The 14878-nt window shown below is 42.0% G+C and overlaps 2 protein-coding genes across 2 annotated transcripts; one reads left to right on the top strand and one right to left on the bottom strand.

The window, feature by feature from the left end:
- The first annotated feature begins 1513 nt into the window (after positions 1-1513).
- On the top strand, positions 1514-3524 carry LOC119277429 (protein GRAVITROPIC IN THE LIGHT 1-like). Its single transcript, XM_037558707.1, has 2 exons — positions 1514-1841; positions 2094-3524. The coding sequence occupies exons 1-2, from the start codon at positions 1684-1686 to the stop codon at positions 3484-3486; spliced, it is 1551 nt and encodes a 516-aa protein (XP_037414604.1). The 5' UTR covers positions 1514-1683; the 3' UTR covers positions 3487-3524.
- Positions 3525-3700: 176 nt separating this feature from the next.
- On the bottom strand, positions 3701-4826 carry LOC119277430. The gene is made up of 3 exons (XM_037558708.1): positions 4474-4826; positions 4296-4359; positions 3701-4055 (listed from the first exon to the last, which is right to left on the bottom strand). The coding sequence occupies exons 1-3, from the start codon at positions 4759-4761 to the stop codon at positions 3886-3888; spliced, it is 522 nt and encodes a 173-aa protein (XP_037414605.1). The 5' UTR covers positions 4762-4826; the 3' UTR covers positions 3701-3885.
- Between the last annotated feature and the right edge of the window lie 10052 nt (positions 4827-14878).

The raw sequence follows: 14878 nt of genomic DNA, 5'->3' as shown, positions 1-14878 counted from the left end.
GACTAGGAGAAGCTCTCCGCAGAGTCCCTGATGATGAGGAGCTGGCGCTCCCCATTGCCCTCACCAGTTGCGGCTGGACTGGGGCGCCAACTCCTATCCTGGGGCATCAGTGGCACGCCAAGTGGGCAACTGCAGCTCCACAGCGCCCCACGACCATCGGAGGTGGTCCCTGCCAAGCCGCAGCTGGCACCGCCCACAACTGCTCCTCTGGGGCGTCGCTGGGTGCTCGTGCCGGCTGAACCGCAGCCCAAGTCGATGGGGCGCGTATATCGACGCGCAAGGATGTGGGCAGTGGAGGAGGCTGCCAGCCACTCCTACTGCGGATCGAGAAGATCCCCATCGGAGTCACTCCCCCCGACCTTTGATGGACGAGGCCCTCCGCACTGCCATTCGCCACTCCTACACATCCGCGGAGGAGGACACCCGCCGCCTTCGTCGCAAAAATGTGGCAGTGCTCCGCAAGTCTCTCGAGGAATCCGAGTGCTTGGTGATGCAGCGGGTGACGATGGTGGAGAGAGCCACATGGCTACTTGAGGAGCAGAACCCCGCCGCCCAACACTTGGCGGGGATCGTCATCTCGTCGTCATCCTCCTCCTCCGCTTCGGACAACGACGACAACGCGCCCGAAGCCACCAAGGCCTACGTCGAGGACAACCGTCGATACCCCAAGGGGAAGCGTCCATCAAGGAAGTGATGAAATTCCGACGCCTTAGTATTAATAGTATCTAAGTAGTTAAGTGATGAACTCTGGCGGCAAGACCTTTTGGATATGTTTTTTTTTGAAGTTTTTATCTTATAATCTATGTCGTCTCGGACTGTGTTATGTTTATATCTATGCCGGTTAGCTATGTTCGTATTTAATCTGCGTAGGAACGTCGTTTGCATGGTTTATATGAATTTAAGGTACGACATTTGAGGAATGCAGGCGTGGAGTGCGAGAAATGAGGTCTGTCCGATCACCTCCAGCGGATGCGCCATGACGCGTCCGCTGGAGTATAGGAGCCCAAATTAGATGACCGCGGCTATAAATGCTCTTATATGAATATATATGCAACATCAATGTTTGGCATTTATTTTTCATATATATGGCCGCGGTCATCCAGAGCTCCTCTCGTGCTCTAATGCTCTGGGAGAGGCACTCGTCGTTGTCATATATATGGCCGCGGTCATCCTGTGGTGGTATCATTCACCTTTTAAGAGAAGCAAATATAAACTTTGATTTTATATAGGGTGTCATTAATGAGTGAAGACCGGAGACAGTATGCACAAACATTGTACCTCTCCCAAAATGAGATTTCACCAACCAACCAAAAAATCTTTAGTTTACTGCCACGTGACGCCCGCTCTGAATATCCCCCTTCCATCCCCGGGGTAAGATCTGGAATGGAAGGCCGGAAGTCAGATCTGCAGTTACAGAATCTAAATCTCTAAATTAATGACACGAGCAGTTACAGTCTTAGTCTTAAGTCTTAGGCAGAGAGCGAGGTTAGGGTTTCCCAAGCCCCCGCTTCCTTCGGTCGGCCGCACCCTCTCCTCAAACCCCTGGCCTCTGGGGATTACAAAAGAAATCCAACCCCGAGTAGCAGTAGCAGTAGTGGTTCCCACCCCCTTCCCTCCTCGTCTCGATCCGCCCCTTTTTCCTGTTCGAATCCATTGGAGCCCACGAGGTCTCCCATAACCTCCATGCCCTCCACTCACGCGGAAGATTCTACCGCGCCCACCACCTCACTCTCGCTCGCCGCTGCGTCTTCTTCTTCTCGCAGGCTTTTCGCTTCTTCTTCGTCCGTCCGTGCAGACAGGTGTTCTAGAACGGCCGTTCCGGAGCCGGCCACTGAACAAAGGTACCGTACTAATAACTGACGGCTGTACTGTTACATGATCGAGTTCTTGTTTTGATCTTCTCTTCTGCTTTGCAATCGTCTGAACTCAGAACCCATACGCCTCTGTTTTTTGTTTTGTGTCAGGTAACCGGAGGTTCTTGCAATCTTGCATTGATCTGACAGAATTTATTACGGAACTCAACCCTGTCGAAATCCGCGATCTTCATTTTTTTGGAATTCGTGCATGTTTGTTTGACTTCCTGTCTCAACCAGGCTGAGGAGAGAAGGTTCGCGGTCGGAGGCCGCCATGTCTCGCCTTGCGCGGCGGAATCCTCCGACTCCGACGGAGCCGACGGCGAGGAAGGTGAGGAGGACCCCGTCCAGCCTGCTGCTGCGCATCTCCGACATCTGCAAGGTGCATTCTGTCGGCGTCGCGCCGACCGTCGGTGAAAAGCTCAAGAACAACAGCACCGCCACCGCCACTGCCGAGAGCAGCGAAGACGGCGCGCACCTCAAAGTCCATCCCCACCAGGCGTCGTCCTCCGACAACAACGACGAGTGCCTCTCCCAGAGCTCCTCCGCCTACTGCGAGGAGGAGGTCGTCGAGAAGCTCCTCGACGCGATCTCTTGCCTGAAGGTGGCCTATGTCAACCTTCAGAAGGCCCATGTGCCGTATGATCCTGAAGAGATCGTGATCGCCGGCGAGCGTTTTGCGTCGGAGCTTGAAGAGACTGCCAACTTGCAGGATTTGTATCTGAATATGAACGAATGGAGCGACCCGAGGTATCTGTCTCATATAAGCTCTAGAATTCAGGAGTATCAGGACTTAGTGATGGACCTGCAGGCTGACATCTGCAAGAAAGACTCTGAAATCGGTTGGCTTCGACCAGAGTTGGACGAGCTGGAAAGGAAGAACATGGAACTGGAGGAGAAGATTGTCCGTAACGGATCGTCCAGAGAAGGATGCTTCACAGTCAGGAAGGGGGTGTCAACTGAAGCGTTCATGGATCTACATGAGCGTTCGTCAAAGTGCATCCATGATTTTGCAAAATTCATCTTTGATTGGACAAAAGTTTCCGGATGGAACCTCGGCCTATCCACATTTGCAATCGACAGTCAAGTTGCATGTGAGAGAAGGGCTGACAAGAAGTATGCTGTTGAGGCCTATTTTGCTTGTGTGATGCTTATGGCAGACAGAGATGACCATACATCCCTGGATTCAGTTGACTGTATCATGAGCTTCAAAGATCCATTTGACGCTCTCATGACTGATCCAGATTCCAGTTTCGGGAGATATTGCAGAGCAAAGTATCTAGTGGCTGTGCCCCAGAGCATGGAGGATTCCTTCTTCGGGAACTTGGATCACAGAGCATTTGTAGAGAGCGGCGGTCATCCAAGGACGCCATTTTACCAGAAATTTGTGAGGATGGCAAGATATACATGGGCACTACTCGCAGTTGCTCGTTCTCTGAATCCCAGAGCTGAAATGTTTTATGTCAAGAGTGGTGTTCAGTTTCGGAAGGAACACATGGAAAGTACTCCAGCCAAGATTATCAGAGAAGAGAAGTTCAATGTTGGGTTTACAGTCATGCCGGGGTTTAAGATCGGGTGCACTGTCATCAAATGCAGGGTTTACTTGAGTAAGCTTAATGCCTTGGACTTCTGAACACATCATATGACAACCATTAGGTAAGCAAGCAATTAGCTTATAGTAAGTCTGTCGGACAAAGTTTCTGTTAAGCTTCTCCTGTATTCAGCCTAGGAGTTGAGGAGCACTACCTAGTAGATAATACCTCATAATGTTAACTTGTAGTAGAATATTGTGCTAGTATTATGTATAGTTTTCAGTGGTTCATCTATTTCTCCATAAATCAGGCCTCTGTTCATGTGCTACTTGATATACCAACGAAATTGGATAATGGAATGTGGGCATGCTCATCAAAAACCATTTTGCATGAACAACACAAGCACACATCACATCACTGTCCTAATCCCTTGATGTTATAGCATCCATCTATTTATCTAACCATGAGCCGAACAACGGGTTTGTTGGTACAAAAGAAGTTCATCTGCCGAAGAGCTTGGAAAAGAAGTTTGTTGGTTTCGAGTTCTCTGCGCACGCCACATGCATATATCTTCCGAGATTGTCAACTTGCCTTGGCTCCCCTCTTGTGTCTTTCTTGCAAACTTTGCAGGTCTTGTCCACCCAACCTTCCTCCACGTATTCTCCGTCAACTGTATTTTCAGAAACAAATTATTTGGTCAGCATTCAGTAACATGATTTATTGTATGTTGTTTGCTCAGAGGAAGGTCGGGTAGAAAAAATCGTGTGAGACAAAATATTCTTATACAATGTGAGGTCATATTAATCCCAACAGTTTATGCTGCAGTAGTATACAAATATTGTACTGCCTGAGAAATCAATAGACAAAACATGAGGTCATCTCTGTATCTGTGAGGGTATAGGCAGGGTACCTTCAACATATGACTTGAAGAAATCCTTGTAGGTGCCACCAATCTTCCTCCGAAGGGCTGCATACTGAATTTGAAATACCAACCCGAAATTCATCAGCATAAGAAAAACTTGCAGATTTCGCTGAACATTTGTTCAAAATTGTTTTTTCCATTGGCGGTTCAGTGTATGTATGCATACCTGCTCCCTTGTCATCCTTCCTTCATCTTTGATGGAATCCCTGGCCTCATACAGCAGCTCCGCGTCCTTCTCCGACCGGACCTGCGAGAAGTCCAGCGCCTCGGTGATGTTCCCAAACAAGGACTGCTTGGGCACCTTCTTCTCCTCCTCCTCCTGCTCATCTGCTTTCGCATAGGCCCTGACTGGTCTAGCAGGGCTGGCGCTGCTTGGCTTGAAGGAGGGCATGCTCTGGTGGAGCCCAAATGAGGAGCTCTGGGACGGGGACAGCGCGAGCGCCCTCATGGCCATGGCTTTGATCAGCTGGTTGTTGGTTCTCCTTCACCGTAGGTAGAAGAAGCGTAGTTGGTGAGTGATCCGCATCCAGTGCTTATATATGTAGAGGCATTTGGCGTGCACAAGCAACGGGACGCCATGGCAGTTCTGTGGCGGTTAACAGGGCTACGTGGTGCAAGCCAGGCCTGACGCAACTAGAGCAGGGTTTTCGGATGAGAGGACGGCGTTGCGCGCTCTGTCTACTGGACAGGAAGAGTTGCGGCGGCGTGGCTGGTTCGGTTGATGACTGTATAGACATGAACATTTTGTGGAGTGGAGGGATTTTCTCCTGATGGAAATAGGAAATTAAGAAGTCCGAAACTCTGGAAAAATCTCTACTCCTAATGCAACAGTTGTAGTCTCCGCCGGTCAATTTTCGTCCCACCAGCTGCGGTTAATTTTCGTCCTCGATGCCACCTACCGCTACCCACCGATTCCCCACTTGCTCAGTCCAGACCGACAAAAAACCCGGCATGCTAACACGCAACTGTATGGAAAACGTCCTAAAAAAATCGCCCTAAAAAAATCTACGACGGTTAACCTACGAAAATTAACCGATTCGTCCCAACAGAAACCCTCGCACCCGTATCGTCGTGCCCTCGATGCACTTGTCCGCCGCCGTCATTCGTCCCTATCCTCGCTACGTACACGTACCTCCAGTCACCGCCGCTCAATCCCTTCGCCGCCGCCATCGCCGCTCAACCCCTTCCCCGCCGTCATCGGAGTGCAAACACACGACGATCCCGTTTAGGGCCCTGAACTGGTTCGGCTACAAGCCGTTTGTTCCGCCGCTGATCATCGAATCTAAGACCGATCCCGTATGATCCGCCGCTGATCATCAGGATCGGCGTGACCCTTCCAGGTTGGCCGCCGTCGACCACTAACATCTAGGTATGCCTCTATTAACCCTTACAAATGAGTGGTAACCCTTTCAAATCTTACATTTTTTTTGAATATTTGGAGACCTGGATATGGGTGATTGGAACCCGTTTACAAATCATATGGCCATTCATCCTAATGTCACCCAGTTTGACTTCCACATCTTCGGAATTCTTTGCCTATGATTGTAGTCCATATCTGCACATAACTGACACGCAGTTTACATTTCAGAAATAGCAGGAACTGTATTTGCAGGTTTTTGGATCATCTCAAAAATAGCACCCACCTTTGCAGTTTGACTTCCACATCTTCAGAATTCATTGCCTATGATTGTAGTCCATATCTTCACATAACTGACACCCAATTTACATCTCAAAAAGAGCAGGAACTGTATTTGCAGGTTTTTGGATCATCTCAAAATTGTCACTCACCTTTGCAGTTTTGCAGGTGGTGAGTCATCTCGGTGGCAACAGTTTTCAATTATGCAGCTCACAACTTCATCACAATGCTCCATCTGCACATAACTGACACCAAGTTTACATACAAACAGCAGTAGCATATTTTAATTTGCATGTACATACAAACACTCACTTTACGAGTTTGCAGGTGGTGATTGACCTCGGTGTCGGGTTCATCAGAAGCAGCAACTGACAACAAATCCCAATTTGCAGCTCACAACAACAACACAAGAAAGAGGTAGTTAGAGTTCGCAAAGTAATTTATTGCATCTTCAATATGTATAATCCTTCAAACTGATTGCAGAAGCAAAGAATCACAACTTATAATCCGAGTTTATGCCATATACACCAGGAGCATAATTGGTATTTGCATAAACATAAGGACTTCAATATGTATAAGCCTTCAATTAGATTGCAGAAGCAAAGAATCACAACATATCAGCCAAGTTTATGCCATATACACCAGGAGCATAATTGGTATTTGCATACACATCATGACTTCAATTTGTATAAGGCGGTAAACATATTGTAGAAGCAAAGATTGACAACATATAAGCCGAGTTGCCATATACACCAGGAGCAAAATTGGTATTTGCATAAACATCAGTAGCACAGTATGACAACCCAGTATTCAAACATCAGGAGCATAATACACACTAAGGCTGGCAACATGTTAGAAAAACAACCTTAATTATTGAATGACACAACTGAGTGCATCCATTAAGGCTGGAAACATATTATGGAAGCAAAAGAATGGCAAGATATTAGTAGAATTTGTGCCATATAGTCCCAGGTTACATACAAACATAAGTCTAGCTATATTTAACTGAATTTGCAGTTTTTTGTATCATGACATAAGTGACACTCGCTTTAGGAGTTATCAAGTGGTGATTTACCTCTGTGCCTTAGTCATCTGAAGCAGCAACTGACAACGCTATTTGATTTTGCATCTCACAACAACATCACCAGCAATAAGTGACAAAAACAATAGGTAGTTAGCACACTTATTGAAATATTGAGTTCATTTTCAAGTACTGATAAGTAATAAGAAACTGACTCCATTCTGATGTATATACCATTTTGAAGAAACTGAATGCATACTACATTCCTTGATTAGACACAAATAAGTAATAATAAACTGACTAAAGGTGATGTATAATAGTAAACGCAGTAGTCCAAACTCTAGAAAGTTAACCATGGTATGGTTAGTGCATATGATGCTACTAACTAAAGGTGACATCATCAAAAACAAAAAATAAATAAAAACACATACATAATAATTGGTAATAAAATTACAGGCAAGCTTGCATTGAAAGATAACTGTCCCTCAATTATACGCTGCTAGAAAATTAAAATCACTTTGTATTCTGTTTGGGTTTACTTTAATTCAATCCTAAAATTCACAAACAACAATTATACACAGCTAAAAATTAAAGATAAAGCACACATAAAAATAGGTAGAATAATTTTAGTTCTGCTATGGTTACTTTCCCAGGAAGAATTTTTGTCCTCCATACTACATTTTCAGTAAAATGCACAGGCATCAAAATATGAAGAGTAAAGCACCCACATAAAAAATAGGACCTGACAATATGGATAATCTAGAATTGCAAGAGGACATGCCTGAGCATTAAAAGAAAAGAGAGAACACAACCTAAAGATCCTAATGCACCACCGATCCTGAAGACACCTCCATAGACATTGTCCTGGTCCAGACAGCAAGATCTAAATACCAACATCCATTCGTTCAACCTGTTGGTAGCGACACTGATTCATCGGGATAATAAAACTTGACTAGCTAATTTACATACATTCTCTACTGCAAACAAAATTCAAAATTAAGCAGTGCAACTACTGTAAAGAAGATCCAAATGGGTACTCCATTTATTCCTTGAGTAAAAATGCAACATATTGAAACAAAAACGCTAAAAGTTGTAGCAAACATCTGCACAAACCCTATAAAAATGCTCAAGTTTCTAGCAAACATCTCCACAAACCCTGGCAAACATCTAGCAAACATCTGCACAAACCCTAGCAAACATCTAGCAAGCATCTGCACAAACATATGGAAACTAAAATGCTCAATATTCAGTGCAACATCTGCACAAACCCTACAAAAGAGAGCTAAGGATGCAGAGATGCTGCCACTAAAATATATGATTGAGTGGAATAGGTAAGAGCTCGTATTTATTTGTGAAGGCCTGTATAATAGTAAACACAGTAGTCCAAACTCTAGAAAGTTAACCATGGTATGGTTACTGCATATAATGCTACTAACTAAAAGTGACATCATCAAAAACAAAAAAATAAAAATACATACATAATAATTGCTAATAAAATTACAGGCAAGCTTGCATTGAAAGATAACAGTCCCTCAATTATACGCAGCTAGAAAAATTAAAATAACTATGTTTTCTGTTTGAGTTTACTTTAATTCAATCCTAAAATTCACAAACAACAATTATACACTGCTAGAAATTAAAGATAAAGCACACATAAAAATAAGTAGAATAATTTTAGTTCTGCTACGGTTACTTTCCCAGGAAGAATTTTTGTCCTCCATACTACATTTTCAGTAAAATGCATAGGCATCAAAATATGAAGAGTAAAGCACCCACATAAAAAATAGGACCTGACAATATGGATAATCTAGAATTGCAAGAGGACATGCCTGAGCATTAAAAGAAAAGAGAGGACACAACCTAAAGATCCTGATGCACCACCGATCCTGAAGACACCTCCATAGACATCGTCCTGGTCCACACAGCAAGATCTAAATACCAACATCCATTCGTTCAACCTGTTGGTAGAGACACTGATTCATCGGGATAATAAAACTTGAGTAGCTAATTTACAAACATTCTCTACTGCAAACAAAATTCAAAAGTAAGCAGTGCAGCTACTGTAAAGAAGATCCAAATGGGTACTCCATTTAATCATTGAGTAAAAATGCAACATATTGAAACAAAAATGCTAAAAGTTGTAGCAAACATCTGCACAAACCCTATAAAAATGCTCAAGGTTCTAGCAAACATATCCACAAACCCTATCAAACATCTGCACAAACCCTAGCAAACATCTAGCAAGCATCTGCACAAACATATGGAAACTAAAATGCTCAATATTCAGTGCAACATCTGCACAAACCCTAGAAAAGAGAGCTAAGGATGCAGAGATACTGCCACTAAAATATATGATTGAGTGGAATAGGTAAGAGCTCGTATTTATTTGTGAAGGCTTGTATAATAGTAAACGCAGTAGTCCAAACTCTAGAAAGTTAACCATGGTATGGTTACTGCATATAATGCTACTAACTAAAAGTGACATCATCAAAAACAAAAAGTAAAAATACATACATAATAATTGCTAATAAAATTACAGGCAAGCTTGCATTGAAAGATAACAGTCCCTCAATTATACGCAGCTAGAAAAATTAAAATAACTATGTTTTCTGTTTGGGTTTACTTTAATTCAATCCTAAAATTCACAAACAACAATTATACACTGCTAGAAATTAAAGATAAAGCACACATAAAAATAAGTAGAATAATTTTAGTTCTGCTACGGTTACTTTCCCAGGAAGAATTTTTGTCCTCCATACTACATTTTCAGTAAAATGCATAGGCATCAAAATATGAAGAGTAAAGCACCCACATAAAAAATATGAGTTGTCAATATGGATAATCTAGAATTGCAAGAGGACATGCCTGAGCATTAAAAGAAAAGAGAGGACACAACCTAAAGATCCTGCTGCAGCACCGATCCTGAAGACACCTCCATAGACATCGTCCTGGTCCACATAGCAAGATCTAAATACCAACATCCATCCGTTCAACCTGTTGGTAGCGGCACTGATTCATCGGGATAATAAAACTTCATTAGCTAATTTACAAACATTCTCTACTGCAAACAAAATTCAAAAGTAAGCAGTGCAGCTACTGTAAAGAAGATCCAAATGGGTACTCCATTTAATCATTGAGTAAAACTGCAACATATTGAAACAAAAATGCTCAAAGTTGTAGCAAACATCTGCAAAAACCCTATAAAAATGCTCAAGGTTCTAGCAAACATATCCACAAACCCTATCAAACATCTAGAAAACATCTGCACAAACCCTAGCAAACATCTAGCAAGCATCTGCACAAACATATGGAAACTAAAATGCTCAATATTCAGTGCAACATCTGCACAAACCCTAGAAAAGAGAGCTAAGGATGCAGAGATGCTGCCACTGCTTAAGGATTCATTTGCTTACCATCAGATAAGCGGGATCCGTGCGAGCTAGCTGTTGCTGAGAGGGAGTTTATGCCGAGGGGTGCAGCAGCATGAGGCGAGCACGGAACGATGTCCTGTGGCTGGCTGGCTGGAGCGGTGGGGATGTGGATGGGTGGTCAGACACGCCGTTGGTTGAGGTGGCTGTGTCCCCGCGGTGCGTTTGGTCGGCGCACATCATGTTGAGCGCTTGTGCATGTCATCCCTCCTCGCCGAGGGCGGCGGCTTCGGCAAGCAGTCGTCGTCCTCGCCGTGCATGCGAGGTTTGGTCATGGCCCCGCGCCACAGAAAGAACAGAGAACCACGTCAACACGGTAGAAACATTCGAAGAAAACTAGGAGGGGGCGGATCTGCCATGGGGAGTGGCGTACTGTAGCTGTGGCATTGCAGATCGGGACGCGTCGCCTCGGATCCACCTGCGACATCGCCGGAGAGGAGCGCCGCCGCGGGTCCGTGCCAAGTGCTTGTGCATGTCATCCCTCCTTGTCGAGGGCGGCGGCGTCGACAAGCAGTCGTCGTCCTCGCCGTGCATGTGAGGTTGGCTCATGGCGCCGCGCCACAGAGAGAACAGAGAAGGAGTTCAGTGGCTAAGAAGACGAGGAGGGGGCGGATCTGAGCAGCCCGCGTTGAATTGATTCGTCAGGCATGGGTAGTGGCTACCCTAGTTGTGTCGTTGTAGATATGGATGCGTCGCTGCGGATCGAGTTGCGACCTCGCCGGAGAGTAGCGCCGTCGCGGATCCCACCGGAACGGGACCGTATCCATCACCCACAGGTGCTCCAGGAAGCGCGCCCTGTCCGTCCCGCTCGGTCGCGCAGCCCACAGCAGGCAGCCCCAAGTTCAATGGATGCAGCAGACCGATCCGGTGGTCGGCGGGCGGGAGAGTGGGGCTTCCTGCCCGTCGACGCGGGCGGCGATGCAGCGGGGGAGGGGAAAGGGCGAGAGGGTTTGTGTGAGTAAGACGAGAGGAGATGAAAGAGTGAGCGAGACGAGAGGATAAGGTAGGTTAGGTAGAATGCGGTAGGGGGAGGGGAACGGGCGACGACGCGTGGCTTTAGTGCTGCTGCGTGCCAGGTGGGCCGTGGTGGCGGGCCGCGCAACAGGCCAGTCCAGGCGGGCTTGTTTTTTTTTGTTTTCCTTTTTATCTTTTATTTGTTTTTGGGTTTTTGTTTATATTTTATTTCCTATACTTTTTTATTCTGTAGTTATATTGTTTTGTTTTTATTATAATATATAGAGTTTGTTGCATGTCACAAAAGTGTTCAATAGTATTAATGAATTGTTCATGGTTTTTTTCAACAGTTCATCAGCCATTACAAAATTGTTGAACATTTATTAAAAAATGATCAATGAATATATAATCACTGTGTTTTAAAAATTTGTTATCTGTATATTACAAAAAATTCAAATATGTATTAAAAAATGTTCAACTTATATTACAAAAATATATAATCATTGTGTTTTTTTGTTTATTTTCTTTTCATTTTTCATTTTTTTCTTTTTTTATGTTTATTTTTTTCCTATACTCTTTTATTCTTTGTTTATAATGTTTGATTTTTATTATAATATACAAAGCTCAATGCATGTCACAAAAGTGTTCAACGGTATTAAGGAAATGTTCATGTTTTTTTTGAAAAGTTCATCATCCATTACGAAATTGTACAACTTTTATTATAAAATGTTAAGTGAATATATAAACACTGTGTTTTTTAAATTTGTTAAGTGTATTTTACAAAAAAAGATTCTGTTTATAAAATTTATTATAAAATGTTTTTCTTTTCCTTTTTCTCTGTTCTTTTTTGTTTGAATTTATTATAAAATGTTTTTCTTTTCCTTTTTCTATGTTTTTTCTGTTTATATTTTTTTCCTACACTTTTTTATTCTTTATTTATATTGTTTCGTTTTTATTATAATATAGAGGGTTCATTGCATGTCACAACAGTGTTCAACGGTATTAAGGAAATGTTCATGGTTTTTTACAATAGTTCATCATCCATTACAAAATTGTTGAACATTTATTATAAAATGTTAAGTGAATATATAAAACTTATTCAACATTTATTATAAATTGTTCAACTGTTTTTTTTAAACTGATTAAGTGTATATTACAAAAATTTGAGAACTGTATTAAAAAATTGTTCAACTTATATTACAATATTTATCATCACTATGCATTTTTTGAGTTTTTCAAAATAAGTTTGATACTTAATAGGTCGCTCCGCAAGATTTCAATAGCATATGTTATTAACTAAAAATCATTTAAGCAATTTCAGATGACCACTTACTTATATATATGAACATTATAGTTTGTTGTTTACTTGAATTGTGGTATTAGTAAAATGATTTGAACTGCATATTTTTTCTAATATAATCAAAAGCATTTTTTATCACAGATAAAATAGTTGTGTTAGTTTCACATTATATGATGGATAAAAAAATCCTATTTATATTTCAGCACAGATATAAAGTGATGGGTTCCGACATACGCAATGATGTAACAATGACAGTCCGCACTGAAACACCACGAGAAGAGGTGCATATAGCTAAACTTACTTTGTATGTATATTATAGATGATAATATGAATGGTCTATTTATATTCTTGTTTTATCAGAATATAGGAGACATGGATATGGACTTTGGAGATGCACAGAAAGAATCCATGGAGGTTTCAGATGCAATGTCGCTAGAAGGGACCGGATATTCACAACATAATAACGTCGAAGAGGTTATATCTCATAACAAACCAAAAAAGGATGCTAATTTGCATGTTATCTCACAAGGTATATGTTTATATTATTATCGATCTTATTTTTGTGATCTTGCCTTTTGTATTCAACTAACTTTGCTCATTTTTTTGTTACTAAGTTGTCTCACTTTTTATGAATTTGACAAACTATGTTTGTACCCCTAGAGATATTAGAGTCATCGAATCAATAAAGTCTGCCCCCAAGAATACCCAGTTCGTGGACATTGGAGATGCCTTGTTAGCAACCGACGATTTGAAATGCCTTATAAAAAATGATATGTTCTTACATGACGGTGTAAGACCAATTGCACAAAGTTTGTAATAAATAATATGAACATTATACAATATCATAAAATATAAATATATTCTAAATGTTGTTTACAGGTGATAAATACTTACATATATTGCATGCTTGCTCACGACCATCTACAAGACAGAGCGGGTGAAAAGGTACACATTATTAGCACGTTTGTATCGGCCAAATAAAAGAAGACGGTGAAAGAGACATCGACCCATCAAAATATCATCGCATCGTGCGTCATGTTAATACTTATCTACAGCAAGATATGGTTAGTTTTTGTCTTGTTATCCATGCATATAATTATGGGTTGTTTTTATTTAGTTCACATGTCTAATGATTTATTAATAATTATATCTAATTGTGACTGTGATTTGTATGATATTTACACCAATTATTCATTCCGATTAACATGCCGGGCTACCATTGGTATGTAGCAGTCGCTAATGCCAAAAAGCGAGAGATCCAAGTATTGGACTCACTTGGTGAGAATGTCAAACGCAATGACCTTGCTACTACGGTAACTATCTATTTTTTACTCATCTTAACATTTGTTTTGTTTGACTTCATCCCTAACATTTCCCATATGATAGTTACGGGGGCTCGAGAAATGGCTGAAACTTGCAGAGCAGAGTCTGGAGTTTATCAGAGGTGATAAGTGGCCCGATCTCAATGTTACAAAATGGACGATTGAAGAACAAGTTCAGGAGGCAATACAAACCGATGGGTAAGCAATTGTTAAAATGGTTTGTTTATTTGATTCATCTGTGTGATATTCTAAAGCATTATTTTATAATATTATAGCGTATCATTTGGATTGTTTATGCTAAATTATATGGAATATTGGACATCACATGGACTGTCAGACCAATTCACCCAGGTATTTCATTTTTATACATTATCTTGTTATTTTATCTGAAAATATTATATAATTTTTTGTATACAATTTTTGTAGGAGGATATGAAACATTTTCGTCAAAAATTAGCAGTCATTTTTCTCGATTCAGAGCTTAATAAGCTAAAAGGATGTCCCATATACCATTAACATGTCAACGAAGAAACTTTAGCTAATTCTGATCTCGAGATCCTGTATAATCCTTCTGACGTAGTCAAAGACAAACGTCCTGCCCCAGTCACTATCATTCCCACGGACCAATGTCAAATACTTGCTGACCTATGCAAGTACATCATGTCGATCGATGATTCCGGGTATTTGGAGTAAGTATCATGTATCAATATTTAATATGCGGATATATATTAGGGTTAATTATCCTTTTGCCCTTAGTGGTGTCCATCTGCTCAGTTTTGCCCTCAGATGCAAATTGTGCTCAGTTTTGCCCCTAGTCCATGCACACCGACTCGTTTTGTGAACTTTGGCGTCTCCGTCAGGTCAACATTTTGACTCGGCCCTTACAGGTGGGACCAGGCGGCAGAGGCGG

The sequence above is a fragment of the Triticum dicoccoides genome, chromosome 3B, assembly GCF_002162155.2.
Source record: "Triticum dicoccoides isolate Atlit2015 ecotype Zavitan chromosome 3B, WEW_v2.0, whole genome shotgun sequence".
Lineage (NCBI taxonomy): Eukaryota > Viridiplantae > Streptophyta > Magnoliopsida > Poales > Poaceae > Triticum > Triticum dicoccoides.
Note: the sequence above shows the minus strand (reverse complement) of the source record. Positions and strands in the feature narration are given on the sequence as shown.

Bases quoted from the DNA above. Each gene is read 5' to 3' on its own strand.
- LOC119277429 (XM_037558707.1), top strand. From the start codon at position 1,684: ATGCCCTCCACTCACGCGGAAGATTCTACCGCGCCCACCACCTCACTC. The intron at 1,842-2,093 runs GTACCGTACTAA...TGTCTCAACCAG, and splicing joins GAGCCGGCCACTGAACAAAG to GCTGAGGAGAGAAGGTTCGC.
- LOC119277430 (XM_037558708.1), bottom strand. From the start codon at position 4,761: ATGGCCATGAGGGCGCTCGCGCTGTCCCCGTCCCAGAGCTCCTCATTT. The intron at 4,360-4,473 runs GTATGCATACAT...TTTCAAATTCAG, and splicing joins GAAGGATGACAAGGGAGCAG to TATGCAGCCCTTCGGAGGAA. The intron at 4,056-4,295 runs GTACCCTGCCTA...CTGAAAATACAG, and splicing joins CTTCAAGTCATATGTTGAAG to TTGACGGAGAATACGTGGAG.